Source organism: Strongylocentrotus purpuratus, unplaced genomic scaffold, assembly GCF_000002235.5.
Source record: "Strongylocentrotus purpuratus isolate Spur 01 unplaced genomic scaffold, Spur_5.0 spur5_scaffold_17, whole genome shotgun sequence".
In the NCBI taxonomy this organism is placed as follows: domain Eukaryota; kingdom Metazoa; phylum Echinodermata; class Echinoidea; order Camarodonta; family Strongylocentrotidae; genus Strongylocentrotus; species Strongylocentrotus purpuratus.
In genome coordinates this window covers 10,870,508-10,885,713 of record NW_022145602.1, presented here as the reverse complement: position 1 = coordinate 10,885,713, position 15,206 = coordinate 10,870,508, and the positions used below count along the sequence as shown (strand labels likewise).

Sequence of the window (15,206 nt, the reverse complement as noted above, 5' to 3'; positions counted from 1 at the left end):
AGGGAAAGAAAGAGAGAAAGAGAAAGAGAGATAGATAGAGACGGGGAGAGAGAGAGGGGGAAAGAGAGAGAGAGAGAGAGAATGGGGAGGGAAACGATGTACAATTGGGATGAAATTGATCTGTGTTTAGAAGGATGGACAATTCAAACTAAAGGAAAAAATAACTTGAGGTTTTCCTTGCGAACACAACATCGTCCCAGACATATACCAACATTGTTTCATCCTACGTTCCAAGCTCACATCGGGCTCCCGGTGCGAAGGAAGGCAAGAGGGTGGGCGCTTGTTATTCTAATGTCTACGTCGAATTGTTGCTGGGTATTGTTTTCAATAAGGAGGGTACAATGTTGCAGTAGCCTGACCTTTTTCCTAATGGGAGTCATAGGAGCTTTGAAATGGAGAGGAATTCAAGGAGGGCCATGGTATGTGATCAAGGAGAGCTAATCACAATGGTGAATGATGGCAAGAATGTTAAGGAGGTTGCTAGCAGCTCTACGCTAATCTGTACGTTTACACATGAAGGACAAGTTTTAAGGTACCTTTTACAGTTACCTGCAATCTCGAATACTGGTTTTAGAGGCACATTAGAGAGAACTGGCTTTAAATACTTTTAAAAACTGGCTTTAAATAAGTCTAAAAATAAGGTAACTAGAGATGATTGGTACTACAAAATCGAGGACAGCATCAAATACAGATGTATGAAAGCCTTTCGTCTTGCACTTATCAGAGTTTAAAAACATGTTTTGTTACTTTAGCTTCCATTTATACCTTCCATCTTTGCTTCCTGTTTGTATATACCTCAAGGCACCTACAGAGTACTCTCATTGTCCCTGGCTTTTAATAGCCCATCTACCCCGAGATACTTGAAGCATTCAAGAAATAAATTCCTAGCAGAAACCCATCTACCACACCTGGGTGGAGAGTGGCAAATGTAGATCAATGTCTTGCTAAAAGACATTAGTGCTCCGGCAGGACTTGATTCGCGAACTGTGTGATCCAGAGTCTTGCAACTAGACCATGACACTTCAACAGCCCAAATTAAAAGTAAAGCGAGAGCCTAGAGGCCTTACATTCACAGATTTTTCTTTTAAAGGCCCACTGTATTACTCGTAGCTACTTGCGCCCTCTAGAAAGCAAACAATTCCTAAGCGGTGCATGTAGGTCCCCCATGATCCCCTTTTTCTTATCTTAATTGAGAGCTGATTTGATGAGATAACCACCTGTCAGTGACCTTGCAGAGAGGTCCAATCCCTCCTGGCCAGACTAGTGCAGACAGGCTTTAAATATACAATTTATATTTCGAAAACTGGGGTTTCCCCTACCTCCTGTGGCCTCCTCATGGAAGTTTGGGTCCAGCCCTTTGTCGGCCAGCTTGTTGATCTTGTCCACGTGGCGGTTGCGTACGTGGTCCATGAACTGCTTCAGAGTGGACTTGGTATGGAACTTCCTCAGAGTGTTCACATCCAGGTTGAGCTGCCGGTAGACCCTCTTCTTGTACCGGAACTAAGATGAGGGTAAAGGCAAGGGTTAGAAATTCAGAATTCAGAGAGTTTAGGAACAATTTGAACTTGTACCGGAACTAAATGAGGGTAAAGGCAAGGGTTAGAAATTCAGAATTCAGAGAGTTTAGGAACAATTTGAACTTGTACCGGAACTAAATGAGGGTAAAGGCAAGGGTTAAGAATTGTAGACACTTGCTCCCTCTATATAGCAAACATTGCCTAATCAGTGACAATTGGTTCCCCATGGTCCCCTTATTCTTATGTTAATTACTTAATTGAGAGCTGATTTGATGAGATAACACCTATCAGTGACCATGCTAAGTGGTCTAATCCCTCCTGGTCAAACTTGTACAGACAGGCTTTAATGATATGCTAAATGGAATGACTTCATGTAGGACGGCAACTATGAAACAGCAATACAGCTGTTCCATAACAGTTGTGTTTCAAGAATGAAATCTGTATCTTCTAACGCAAAGTTGGACGACTGACCAACAGAAGAAAACTTGGTCAAAGTGTGTACAAATTTAATTCCCTGACTAATCATCTTCCTCGAGGCAGAGGGGCATTAAGGTATATAACTTTACAAAGAGTTAAAGCCCTTCTGGCCTTCATTTAACATACATTGTACTTTAACAATGAGTTCATAAAACCCTTCTGCGATTAACTTAAACAATTTAACACCGCATTAAAGCCCCTTCTGGCCCTCAGCAGACAAAATACTCTCCGGTATATTTTAAAAAGAGATAAAACTCGTTTGCAATGAATCGCAATAATTAAAATATTTCCTTCTCTGACTTTTAATTGAATACATTTTCAGCCATTTATAATTGAAGGAGTAAATCCTTCATTTACTTTTAATCAAATTAATTTTTCAATTCCCTCTCCTTAATAACAATACCTCGAGGTAGGGTCTCTTTTTATCTATTGGATAGTCGCTGATCAAACGCTCCTCGTCCAGAAATTTGCCGGCTTTGTTGTTCTGGGGAAGCATGTAGAAACCATGGTTACGGCTGTCTGGCAGCTCCTGGATGGATGAGAGGATCAGAGAGAGACAGAGAGAGAGAGAGAGAGAGAGAGAGAGAGAGACATAGAGAGAGAGAGAGAAAGAGCAAGAAAGGAAAATGAAAGGAAGAGATACGCATGAAGAGGAAAGAGAGAAAGAGAGAGAGAGAGATGAGGGGACAAATAATTGAAATTTAAAGGTGTACATCATTGCTAAATGTTTCTACCTACTACTAATAATTGCATTCATTTCTAGATCTATGTTAAAGATGAAGTTGAGTTCTGGTCATGCGATTGCATTGTGAAAGAAACGGTGTAAAATCGAACAGAAAAGGTTGATCATCTAGCATATAAGAATTTGTGTGTATTGCAAGGTTCTGGAATCATCAAAATGATTAGAAATTGGCCAAGTCTTGGTAAAGTTACAAACACTGTACACAGAAAGATGTATATGGGACTACACGAACATGTGGCGTAAAAAACCTACCCCCCGAGTTTTACGAGTTACATGACATATTCAGAATATAAAGGCATTTGAAGAGCCATGCTTTTCAGGGAACATGTCTTATCTGATGTTCTTCCACACTTGCATAATAAAAATGATAACGCTCACAAATTATTTTTCACCTCTTCCCAGAACTCAACCTTCTCTTTAAACCCATTACCTATGGGAACCAAGTGGCCCCTGTATTAAGCCTATGGCAATTAATGATTTTCAGCAGTCAATGGGGTAATAATGGACTAATTGTCAACATGTTTCAAATTCATGGTGAACATTGTTCACCATGGCCAGTACAGAAAAAAGAAAATCAACACTAAAGATATCATTCTACAAAATTCAACTTTATATTCCAGAGCAGAAGTTTTAGGGTCCTCTTTTACGTTAAACATTTATCTAAGTTGTAAGGTTAGTCATTAAGCCTACAAACTGTAGCTACATTAAATTGTCAGGCAACATGATAGTTTGGAATGTTTAATTAATTTTATTTCAAAATGCCTCAAAAGTCAACAAGAAATTGAAGTATTCCAATTAGATTATTATGTGATGTTTTTTTGTTCTTGGTTAGCTTGATATTCGGAGTCTTGATATTCATTTTATAAAACCTAAACCGTGTTACATAATAATAATGGCCAATGTACTTACCACATCGGGGCACTGTAAAATATGTTGCTTCATATTCCATATACGCTCATCTTTTCTGAAGCATACAGATTTCTGGAAAGAAAGAAAAAAAAAGGAGAAATTGAAAATTAAAAAAACATTGCCAATCAATATTCAATCCTTCTTTTCAAATTTTGGAATAATCAAAACAATGTATTCACTTCATAAATATTAGCGTTTCTAGTACAGGATCAATGTAACTGTTAAAAAGAATTTGCAGGTAATTGTGAATTACATTTTAAATACACTGTCACTGAAGACAAATCATTTTATAAAGCCTTATGGGGCTATACCATAACATAACTCCAAGTGGGAGGGATTTAAAAGAGTAACAAAGTAAAAAATGAATGACAGTATAACAATAGTTTCACTCTTGGGGGAAATCAATTTCACTCTTTTTCACTCCTTCAAACTTTTGCCACAGAGGCTAATAAGCGGAGGTCATGCTGAGGTCGCCAAAGGTCACACCATGGGGGTCATGAGTCAGAAATGAACCAGTCCCTGAGGGTTGAATTCCAGACACCCTGACATTAATTGGGGTGATTTTTACTCCAAAAATAGGCCTCTTATACATCAGAGAAATTGTTTAGGTTCATGCGCTAGCCCGTTAGCTTGAAGTTAAAGAGAAGGTTGAGTTCTAGGAAGAGGTGAAAAATAATTTGTGAGCATTACTCATTCTTATTATGCAAGTGTGGAAGAACATCAGATAAGACATGTTCCCTGAAAAGCATGGCTCTTCAAATGCCTTCATATTCTAAATATGCATGTAACATCGTAAAAATCGGGAGGCCGGCTTTTAACGCCACGTGTTCGTGTAGTCCCACATACATCTTTCTGTGCAAGTGTTTGTAACTTTACCAAGACTTGGCCAAATTTCTTATCATTTTGATGATTCCAGAACCTTGCAATACACACAAATTCTTATATGCTAGATGATCAACCTTTTCTGGTCGGTTCCACATCGTTTCTTTCACAATGCAATCGCATGACCAGAACTCAACTGCATCTTTAAAGGCAGGGTAATTTACTGACATCACTACCACTGCTGCAATGTATTTACGATTGCACCATCTTTCAATGAAGGCGTACAGAGAGCAATGCGGAGGTGGGGTTGGGGGAGGGGCAGTCAATGGGGATGGGAGGAGGGGGTAACATTGCGAGAATATTGAAGTTGCTGAAAATTGTTCAAAATCAAATGATTTGTGAACATGATATCAAAACATTCTTGGGCTCTTCTAGAACTGATTTCTGACTGAAGGTGTTTAGGAATAATATACAAACAGCTCGGAACAGTAACTACCTCTCCACACAGGAGCATATTCAGTTGGTGCCTTGGTAGACTACCAGTATACAATTTGTCTAATTTCTGTTATGATAATAATATACTTTCATTCAAACCTTAAACCTACAATGAAAATGCATAGATTTATCTAATATCACATCACATCGTGTATTGCATAGCTGAATAGTCTGTGACATTAGGGTCTGTTCAGTCTGTGCGTCTGAGATGACCTTGGCTGACCTTTGGAGAGAAGGCCTCCCTGGACAGAGTATGTTGACCTTGTGAGGTCAAATGATGAAACTGATATACACAAATTCAAGGTCCTTCTGACAGGTGCCTATGTGCAGCAGGGGCCATTCACACGTAGCAATTAATGCGATTTAAAATGTAATCTTTTTTTAATTTGTGATCAGAATGCATCTTTTTTTAATGTGAAACTTACGGTTATTCTTATTGCACTAATTAGAGTATTTTAGAGGGATGTTTTTCCTTTTTGTTGTTGGTGTAAACGACTGTGATCATTGGCTGTCTGGTATTAAAACAAAGTTTAAACGAAGTAAGATAAGATGTGAAGATAGTATCATACTCTCTTAAAAAAAAAAGAGTGAATTTTCACTCTATTTTCACTTTCTTGGGAGTGACGTCAGAGATTACTTGTTTAGGAGTGAAAATCGATTGATTTTAGAGTGCTCTCTAAGAAGAAAAGAGTGAATGTTCACTCTATTTTCACTACATTTTCACTCTCCAGAGGAGTGACGTCCGTGATCACTCGATTTTTTTTTAGAGAGTAGATGAACTGTGGCAAAACAAAATGAAGTAAATGAGGTAAATGAAGGTCCTACTAACTAGGGCAGGTGGGATTTGTAGGGCAAGCATAATATTATATTTTTTCTTCCAGGGATGGATCAGGTTGTGCTGCTCAAGCCTCAAAACCCCTACCCATGTTTTACGGCCGGTACTTGGAATAATAAGGCCTAATTCAAGTTGAAGGGTATAGATCAAGGCAAAAATTATATAATTTCTGTCTAAAATCTCGACTGAACGATTTACAAGGCTAAACTTAACCTTGAAAGATAGCTAGAAAATCCTCACTACAACTACAAAATAGTACAAGAATTGTTTCAAGCCCAGAATGTGCATTCTGTCACGATTTCATCCACTTCAAGCAACAGGTGGTCGATTTTATAGACATTTCTCAAATGCTTTTTCTCCGGACTACAACCTTTCCAACTCGGCAGCATGCTCAATGTATATACATTATTCCCACTGTAAATATGCATGTGTCCTACAGGTTGTATGTATACATGCAGTGCAGTGTGCTTAGCTGCACTGTCATCCATTTGAAATACCAGGCGGTAGACAAAAGTCAAGGTGATACTAGTAAGCCTCACACTGTGGCAAAAAGGTCTTGCATAAAATTGAAGGAATATGAAAAAAATGTAGATGTACGTGTGTGTGATTTTGCCCACTCCCTTTATACACTTGTTAAATTTCATGGTCAGATTTTTGCTACACGACGCCCAAATATTAAATAGAGGCAACTTTATTTCCAATGAGGGCATCTGCATCTGCTAACATTTGTAAGCAGTATACTTTTGCATCGAGTTTTACCCCTTTTGAGCTCTTCAGACGATGTTTTATATAATATTCCATAAAACGTTCATATTGTAATGCCTATTATGGCACCAGGGAACGCCATGAGACCATTTTGATTGGAGGTGGGGTCAGACACTTTTGGTCAAAAACTTTACCTGAAAATGTTCCAACAAGCAAGATGTAACAACAAAAATCCCAATGTTTGCAACTTGTAGAAAGCTATAAAAATCAAAGTTTACTGAAAGTGGAAGATACTTTCTAATGGGGGTGGGGTGGCCACAGGTAGGGGGCCTTACACTCCTACACTTTCTTACAATGCCCATGTTTAGCGCACATGTTTGTTAGCAGTATACTGCACTGAATCTGTCTATGATGACTCAACATACGCAATATTAATTATGCAGATTATGTTTGTATACAATAAAGGGCAAATTGACTTACAAAAGCTCATTTCATGTTTTTGAGAAGAATATTGACTTAACCTTGTTTTCCGTTGGGTTCTTACTGTCTTTAATAATTTAATTTCTTGCAGCTACAGCTAATACAATGATGAACAGTATCTTTAATCCGTATCAGTTAACGGTTTAACATGTCTTCCTCCTATTAGAACAACAGTCGAGCAACGAATCTCAAATGAGATCATGTTGCCATATGATTGTAGCAGAAAGGGAACCGTCGTCACGCAGGCAATCTGTCATCATTGTTGGGGGAACGCCCCCTAAGGCTCCTAAGATGATCATCAATTCTTCTCTCCATTCACCATACCCTTTCAAAAAATCCAGGGAACATGGGCGACGCCCACTTAGACGATCAACATCGACGAGACTGGAATGAAAGAGATTGTGCGGTTGCCGTGGCAATGACTTATGGGTTACTTCCAGCAGCAGGTGATAGCATCCTACATACTGGTATACAGACAGATGAGACAACCATACATCTTAGTCATATCAAAACATATTTTCTCTGCCTATGTCCCTCACGCTGTTCTGTAGTGAAACCTTCACCTTCATCAACACACAGCTCATCAAATGCATTTTGGGCGAAGAGATGCTTTTTAATGCGGCTCATGAAGAGTAATACATTTGTAGGTCAGACAGCATGGTTAACAGCAGAGCAGTTATTCCTAGAAATTTCACAAAGACCTTTGCAGACCTTTTCAATATGGCAGTTTGTGATACTGTACTGCAGTAAAACCATCCCCTTCAGCAATACCCAGCTTATGAAATGCATTTTTTTTTTGTGAAGAGATGCTTCTATGGCTCATAAAGAAGCAATAGTTTAGAAAGAATGGCTGAGATAGCAATTATTCCTGGAATCTTCTAAAATCTTTGTCACCCTACCATGCCCCCCCCCCCCCCTCCCCGCAACTTGGCAGTTCTCTGATATTTTACTTTAGGAAAGACCTTCACCTCCCATGCTCCCACTGACTGCAAACAACATTTAATGCATATTTTGTGAACAGATGTTTTTTCAATTTATGGTTCATACATTTTTCAAGAAAGCCTGTATTCCTAGTATCACTAGAGCAGATAGTAGGTATAGTTCTTGGGAAAAGGTAAAATGATGATATTATATTACTGTGAGTCAATTAGATTGGAAAACTGCCAGATCGCTGCTACAAACACGAAGTCATAAGACCTCTGCTCTCTTTCTTTCTCCCTCTCTCTTCCTTTTTCTTATCTCACCCCCCCCCCCCCCAACTCTCCCAATTCCTTTCTACTCTCTATCTCCTCTTTAAGAAAAATGTAAATTACTTGATGTTCATGTATGTTTCTATCCACCTGCCACAACTACTGTCTCTAAAGTAACACTTCGATTCAATTGAAATTACAACTTGAAAACAAATATGTGTATATATCTCAAACATGGAATTTCATGATAAAGGACTTTGACCCTTGCTTTTACACCCTTCAAGAAAATAAGGTTTGACATTTTTTTTCATTGTGGAGGAGGTATTCACCTGACCAGACATGTTAGTCTCCCCCGCACAGTATGAAATATGTCACATTATGACCCTCGCTTTACATGCCAGCATTCTGGAGGAGGCCCTCTCTTGACCTTAACCCTCCAATCACAACAAACACTCGAACCCCATTGACTCTCTGCATGTCATTGTCGGGTGTGGGACTCAAAGGGTTAATTGGCTTCGGCTAGGTATATGCCAGATAGAGGAAAACATGTTTAGACAAGTGACATTTCTGTTTATACTCGTTTACATGGCAACGGGATATGCTTCCATAGATATTTCGACTCGCCCTAGAGATATTTCATTGTTTGAGCAATATTGGTCTACGTCACAACATAAACAAGTTGGGAAATGTTCTCAAACTTCTTGCACATAACCCTACCAAAGAGCTTGCCTAAGGTTTGCCAGACAGTCCAGAGCAACAGATGATAAATGTAATAGTCAATAATCAGGCACCAATTTCAACAAGTTTCAATGAATTTTTAATAGACCAATTGAATAAATGTACTTGATTATATTTCACAAATCTATCTCTTGCCAATCATACAATCGTTAACATGCAGGCACTTAATATGAATACTTTATGTGTTGGCGTTGATGAATTTAAGTAATTTGGTAATACATTTATGAAAGCCATAAGTCAAACCCTCTGGAGCATGAACAGATGGTTTTTCAGAGTAGATGAGCGAAGTAGATTGCTTTATTGTTGTAGATAATTAATGAGATGTTGCTTTTTACATCTACAATATATTGTAATAGCTAAGAGGGTTTTGTTTAATGTGAGGCAGAAATGTGAATGAGGGCAACATATAATAGGATCAGAGAGAGAGAGAGGGGGGAGGGGGAGAGAGGGGGGAGAGAGAGAGAGAGAGAGAGAGATAGAGAGAGAAGAGAGAAGAGAGAAAAAGAGAGAGAGAGAGAGAGAGAGAGAAGAGAGAAAAAGAGAGAAAGAGAGGGAGAGAGAGAGAAAGAGAGAGAAGGTGTGTTGCTAATGCAAGAAAAAGTAGTTAGAAAGAGACACAATTAAGAGATGGGCTTACATGTACATGCTTGAGAAAGCGCAAAAAGACTAATATTACAAGCCTACTTTTGCACCTTTATTATCAAACTTATGTAAACAATCCAAATATTAAATGGAAGGTACCAATTCATAAAATAAACTCTACAAACAGAAGAAATATGTACAAGACATTCCATTCATTTCAGTAATAGGAAAGGCCTACGCATACAGTGCGAATCACAAAGGGGTGTGTTTACTTTTCAACAATAGCTAACAATAGGACAGAACTTCACCTAGATTGTTTTCACAGGGAATAAAGAAAAAAAGCAAGGAATACAAAGGTGCAAGTTCTTTATCGCGGAGTAAGGGCAACGTTCCAAGATGGTGGTGAAAGTCAGTGACATGACAATAGACCTACATGTACATGGCATGACTCAGATACATTACATGTATTATGATAATCACTGGTGGATTAGTGGGGTAGGGGCAAACTTACCCCCTTCTCCTTTGAACCCCCCCCCCCCCCCAAAAAAAAAAAAATGGATAAAAATCCCCCAAAAGAACCCCAAAGGCTCTTGGAAGATGTCAAAACTTAGACCACCCCCCCCCCCCCCCCCCCCCGTTTTTTTGCCTGTCAACAAATTTTGAAATTCACTCTCGATCTGCCCCTGGTTATGACTGGCAGACCTATGAAAAACCAAAGACCCCCCCCCCCCCCCCCCCCACACAAAAAAAATCAACAAACAATTACAAAATATGGTTAACTTACTGATATAATTGGTTTCTATTTGACCTTTGGGCAATTCCACGGTAACGGAAGGACACTCAGACAAGATTTTTGAACTTCAGGTTCATACTAAAAGAAATGTTTTATTAGTATGTATTAAACTATGGGGAACAAAATGTGTTTCAGTCAAGTGGAAAGCTTCATCAACTTCACAAAGTTTGGATAAACACTAATTAACTGGAAAAACCATGTCCATTTTTATGTCCTTCCGTTACCGAGATAATTAATAGGCACATTCTTACACTACTTAACTATAATGACAATTTTTTGGGGGAGAATTAAAGGCACTTATATAGGTATTATATCTGTACTGTTTCACATCTTATACTAATAAAACAGTTCTTTTAGTATGAACCTGAAGTTCAAAAATCTTGTCTGAGTGTCCTTCCGTTACCGTGGAATTGCCCCTTTCTCACATGTTTTACAAAACCACTTCCTGCCTTGACGACTATAATAATACTGTGAGTGACCTCTGTTATTTCTATTTCTGGTTGAAGAGCTTCATTGTGTTTGGAAATATGGGTTAAAAATCATATTCACGTTTCCAAAAGAAAATAAGAAATATGGGAAGTGTATTACTGTACATATTTTCATTTTCTTACTGAAGAGTGAAGATATTTATCAAGAAAATATCATTTGATTTCCAGTCATTTATCAATTTAAGTAGAAATGTTGCACTTTCGTATCATCTCTGCTTGATCATACAGGCTATTGGCAACTCAAAACCTGTACTATGTAGTACTTACTACTTAGCAGTCAATACACAACTAATTCAGTGACAATTGCTTCCTGTATTGCACACAAGTGCTATTGAGACCGAGAAATAACCTGATAATTGAGTATAATTATCGACCTAGGGGCCTCGATCGATGACCTTCAGAGATTCATATGGATCAATGTCACATGAATTTGACTGATAAATTCATGAAAAGAACATTCATTCTTGCAGAATAATAGGAGAAGAGACATTTGATAGAGATCTCATTCAATTTCCTTTATAAAAAGGTGACAAATCCACATGATTTCCAATATTATTGTCCTCAAGCAATTTTTTAAATGTTGTCTTGCCACTATAGAGGATTGCTTTCGCTGTGATCACATATTGGAGCACGATTCAATATGCAGAATAGCACAGTTAATTTTGTTCTTTAAAGATCATAATTCAAAAACAGATTTAATATTTTGGAGGAGGAAAGAGCCCTATTCTTTCATATTTCTCTTTAATGTTTTTTTTTCTTCATTTATTTATTTATTATTTTATTTATCTTCCTCTGGACTTCTGACTGCATTTGCATTAGTTCTAAATAAGAGAGGAACAGTGCCCGTCAAACAAAAATAAAAAATTACCCTCTTTTGTAATCTTGAATCTCATGACTCAAACTAAGTTTCACATGACCACTCGTGGCCTCCATCCCCCTCCCTCCTCCCCCAGTCCCTCACCACCTCCTTCCCAAAATAATCTAATATATTTAAATTAAGACATTGATATGATTAAATGGATTCAAATATATATACAGCAAATTATTTTTAGATAAACACTGAGGGTCATAAGGTGGTATTTTTAAACATACAGATTTTGGTTTTGGTATCAGGATTGTGTCTATCTCGGGTTCTGTTAAGCAATACTCATAATACACTTTTAATAATTGATATACTTTTACTATACTTAAAAAATACTTATTCCTGCTCTTTTTAAGGGAGTGCAAAACAGCTTCTAAAAGTCTTTAAAAAACAATATATTTATTCAGAGTCACTTTTGATATACTTTTAATGTACTTTAAATATCGTTTTTTCTTCTGTTTCTATGGGATTGCAAAAACAGCTTCCAAAAGTCAGTAACATTCTTCTACTGTGTACAAAAAACGAAATGTATTCAAAAATTGCAATTAAATGTAAACACTTTGCTTTCTTATTTTATTAAATGAACTACATGTAGGTGTCAAGAAAAGGAGAATACATGGTTTCTCATTTACAACTGCCGATTGTATTGCTTTAGAGGTATACCTTGTGTGCGGGTAAGCATGAATCCGATGACCGGGGTAATAATATATATCTGTAAAGCGCATTGAGAGCGCCTGCGGTCCTGAAATGCGCTATATAAGGACGAACTATTACTATTAACTATCATTATTATTATCAAATTAGTGTTTTATCGGTTTTCTGATAACTATCCACTTAAAAAATACCCTTTGTATCTATATCTTCTTATTGTGTATGTATACATGGGGGTTTCCCCCTTGAAATGCACATGCACATGTTCCTACAAGTTGGAACAAGTCTATACTTTTGATTTCAGTAAAAGAATTTAATACAGATCTCAAATATAAGATACATAACCTAAATATCCATTTCATCACTGATCTTGTTTGTACATATCTTCAATATTAAATAATGATGTGAAAGATTATCTTGAACAAACAAACCAAGTGTTTGTCGGCTAACAACTTTGAAATCAGACTTATCAGAGTCCAAAAGATATTCTCTGAAATAAAATCAATATATGAAATATCTTGCTAGTCTCTAAAGCAACAATGCCGGCTACATGTGGGACTATTTAAAAAGTTTAAAGAATCAAAGTGAAACTTATCCGGAAACCACAAACAAAACATTATTCACGGTGAGACATTGCTGTGGGAGTGGAAGTCATAGCCAGCTGTTATCTAGCATTGTTATTTGAAGTACGATAATAGCACAAACAAAACATTGATCAAGTTCTTTTGTTCTGCCAGCCAAATTCCTAGAAAAATACTATTCCAAAAAAATTAAAACCTTCAAATGTGCTATATCCATGTTGTGTATAACAAAGGGTGTAAATACCTGCACAAGAAAATCTGTAGTATGGGTTTTCCTTACATGACTTTCGCCCTTGCAACGCAGCCAAGATTTGTGAACAACTATTATGAACTTTCTCATGAATTGAGTTAGATTTACTATTAGAATTCCATTCATTTCATTGTTAATAAATAGTATCCTCCATTTTTTTTCAAAAGGTTACTTTTTTATTAATTTGACATCATTCTCTGAAAGAACACGTTTGTCAGGACTGGAATTCTTAGGTGAGATTCGCAGCCTGTGACAATGACGGGATTTGAACATGACTCCTAAAGAACTTTTATCACAGATTAAGGGTACTGGATTGAAATCTTTAGGGTCTGTACATGTATGTACTATTTAGGCTGCATGAGCCCCCTGTAAGAATTGTGAAATCATAGGTCTGGATCAGATGGCTGTTGGTATCAAGCTTTTGGTTAAAATAAATCACAGCAATACCATTCTTTGAAAGAAAAATCATGATCGCAAAGACTTTCGATAAATCAACTTAATGGCAAAATCAATATCCTACTGAGCTGTCTAAGACATCATGCAGATAACACAATATATCACTGTCATGTACGTACATTTCAAAACAGTGACTTACAAAGTTAGTGACATTGACTCACGAGGCTAGCTGTCTTCATCAGCTCGAGTTTGCCAAATAACCTGCTATTTAAACTATCCCGATCGCAAATTAACCAGTTAATTTGTGCTTCGATCATCAGCCCGCAGTAGCAATAAGCGGGATATGTGGTCAAGATATCTTGCTATTTGGGTAAAAAGCGGGCTAATTTGCGCCTGTCCGAGCTAGTTTGTGATAAGCATATCGGTCTGGTGAAGACGCAATTGCGTTGATTTTTTTAAATCTTTGCGATCGTGTCAAAACCTCTACCCTCGGAACTCACCTGTATTTCTGTATCGGCTATCTTGATTCTAATATTGATCAGCTCCCCGAGATCAGGACTATCCGGGGCCGCTGGGAGGGAAGGACTTTCAAGGGTGCCGTTGGGAACAGTTCTGGTCCCGTTGGCGGTCCCGTTGGTCTTCCCAAAGGGTAGCTCCATCGCCATTTTGGTCTTGGCCTGGGTCCGACTCACATAGTCATCCTATTTCAATGAACAAAATGAGAGAGACAATGAATGGTTAGAGATATCTTTTAAATGATAGGCACTTGGTCCTGGTCTGTCCAGACAGTGCTGGCATTTGTTGATGGACTTGGATCTGTGAGCACGCTTGGTTCTGGTCTGTTTCACATGGTTATCCTATTTCATGGAACAAAATGAGAGAGAGAAAATGAATGGATAGTCTAGATATCTTTTACATGATTATAGGATGCTTGGTCCTGGTCTGTCCAGAGTCCCGACAGTGCTGGCATTTGTTGAAGATCTCGGATCTGTGAGCACACTTGGTCCTGGTCTGTCTCACATGGTTATCCAGATTCAAGGAACAAATTAAAAGAGATAAGAAATGGTAAAAAGATAAACTTTGATGATGAAGGACATGGATATACTCTACTGCAGACTCTGCTGGGAGGGTGTTGTTAAAGGTCCAGGATCTGTTCATATGGTAAAGCCGGTCTAGTGGATTGAGTCCTCTGCATCAACTAGTCTGCGTCCAACCCTAGCCTTTAAACCAGCATCTAGAACCTGTAATGCTTCATTGCATAACACTACCATTACATCCAATTTGTTCCAAGAAAACCCATTACTTTGCTAATCGCCACTATGCAATGGTCTTCACTGTAGAGATATACCTACTTTCTGACAAAAGAACAAATAACAAGACACTTATCTTCACCTTAAAGAGAACTTTGAGTTCTGGTAAGAGGTGAACAATAATTTGTGGGCGTTATCATTCTTATTATGCAAGTGTGGAAGAACATCAGATAAGACATGTTCCCTGAAAAGCAGGGCTCTTCAAATGCCTTCATATTCTAAATAAGGTATGTCATGTAACATCGTAAAACTCGGGGGTAGGATTTTTACGCCACGTGTTCGTGTAGTCCCATATCTTTCTGTGAACAGTGTTTGTAACTTTACCAAGACTTGGCCAAATTTCTTATCATTTTGATGATTCCAGAACCTTGTAATACACACAA

General features: G+C 37.9%; 1 protein-coding gene across 5 annotated transcripts in view; it reads right to left on the bottom strand.

The window, feature by feature from the left end:
- Positions 1–15,206, bottom strand: part of LOC581773 (SH3 and multiple ankyrin repeat domains protein 3) — a 97,905-nt gene that overhangs the window by 44,248 nt on the left and 38,451 nt on the right. For 4 of the 5 annotated variants that reach the window (XM_030988675.1, XM_030988676.1, XM_030988677.1 and 1 more), the window contains 4 exons: positions 14,014–14,214; positions 3,646–3,717; positions 2,398–2,523; positions 1,320–1,500 (listed from right to left, as the gene is read on the bottom strand). In XM_030988675.1, coding sequence (XP_030844535.1) covers positions 1,320–1,500; positions 2,398–2,523; positions 3,646–3,717; positions 14,014–14,214 — 580 coding nt within the window. Of the gene's footprint in view, positions 1–1,319; positions 1,501–2,397; positions 2,524–3,645; positions 3,718–14,013; positions 14,215–14,623; positions 14,789–15,206 lie in introns of those variants that run through there. The other variant, XM_030988679.1, reaches the window with a different exon arrangement.